General features: G+C 37.5%; 1 protein-coding gene across 1 annotated transcript; it reads left to right on the top strand.

The window, feature by feature from the left end:
* LOC119607072 (SET domain-containing protein SmydA-8-like) lies at positions 1-1,563 on the top strand (the record flags this gene model as incomplete). Its single annotated transcript, XM_037960826.1, has 1 exon — positions 1-1,563. A coding segment is annotated over exon 1 (822 nt), but the record flags the coding sequence as incomplete, so codon positions are not given.
* Positions 1,564-1,567: the final 4 nt, after the last annotated feature.

Here is a 1,567-nt window from a genome sequence, read left to right as displayed (position 1 = left end):
GTATGTGTGTGTCTGTGAGTCTTAGCGCTATTTTCTCTAAGATTTTGTTCTTACAATATTTTCTTTTTTCCTCAAGAAATAAAGTAAAGCAAACACGTTGTGCGGTAATAGTTCTTAGACGAGAATACAAAAAAAAATATATTGTGGTTGTTTTTTTTTGTAATGTTGTTGGGTTTTTGGGCATTTTCTTTCGGTTTTTCACGCGTAATTTTTCTGCACTTGAGCTAAAACACACATATTTATGAGTAAAAAAGTAAAAAAATTAAAAATGAAAAGAAACAAAAATCATAGTGAAATACAAGCGTTTTTGTACCAGAGGCCAGACAATTGTTGAACAAGTACTTTGGGCCGCTTTAGTTATCTGTTGCAACTCGCAATGAACGGTGCGGTTTTTCTGAAAAAAAGGCTAAATAAAAAATATTAAAAAAAAGAAAGAAAATATTAACAAAAAATAAACAGAATTTAATAAACCTTTAAATTTAGAGTGTGTGTGTATGTTTATTTTTTTCATAACGGTTTCAAGTTGCAACATTGTGAAGCCTTTTTTTATTTGTACGTGTTTGTTGTCATCCTTGTATAGTGTATTGTTGCACGGTGTTGTATTGTTTAACGGAGTGTTTGTTTTAAACAAAAAACTGTATCCTTACTCACACTTAAACATAGATACAAACACACATACACACACAGTTGTTCTTTCTCTTAAATAGAGATTTACATACATACTTATACAACGTGTAAACAATGGCGACACCAGCTGAGCTGGCTCGCCTTATTGACCTGCATTTATCAGATTTACGTGACCCTGAGCCTAACTGGACAATAGGCCCTTCAAAAGTGGCAGGACGTGGTGTATTTGCCACACGCGATATACAACAGGGCGAAACTATATTTCGCGAGAGAGCATTGGTTGTGGGGCCAACAGCACGTAAAGGTTCTATATTAAATACTTGCGTCTGTTGTCATAAATTATTGGGGGTCAAGGATTTTTTATGCAAAAACAAATGCACACTACCAGTGTGTGATAAATGTGCCGATTCGCCAGAACATCACAATGAATGTCAATTATTTCAACGTTGGCAACCGATGGATATGAAGCAGATAAATGCCAACAGAAACAACAATACAACCATTACCAGCACTAGCAATGGCAAGGCCAATGGCGTTGGCAATGGTAAAGTCAAAGGCAAGGGAAATGTTAGGCATAACAATGCCACGAATGGATCGAATGGTAATGGTTTGGTAGCTGATGATCATGAAAAATCTCCCGAACTAGCTGAGCCACAGCAGCAGACGGAGCAGGAAGAAGATGATTCCTATCCTCCCGTAAACTCCATGTCCTTACGTCTTCTAACCGCCATACGTGTCTTCTTTCTCAATGAGGATCAACGTGCTTTAATTAATGCCATGCAGGCTAATAATGATCGTGGTTATCGCCAGGAAATTATCAAAGCGGCTCAATGTTTCCGCAAATTTCCCACTACCGATAAACTCTTTATGGATCGTCTATTTCGCATAGTAGGTGTCTGTAATACGAATGCCTTCGAAACACCCTGCAGGGTAGGAGATC

The sequence above is a fragment of the Lucilia sericata genome, unplaced genomic scaffold (genome assembly GCF_015586225.1).
Source record: "Lucilia sericata isolate MDLA Ls3-8-SP2 unplaced genomic scaffold, ASM1558622v1 Contig000655F_arrow, whole genome shotgun sequence".
NCBI classification, from domain to species: Eukaryota; Metazoa; Arthropoda; class Insecta; order Diptera; family Calliphoridae; genus Lucilia; species Lucilia sericata.
Note: the sequence above shows the minus strand (reverse complement) of the source record. Positions and strands in the feature narration are given on the sequence as shown.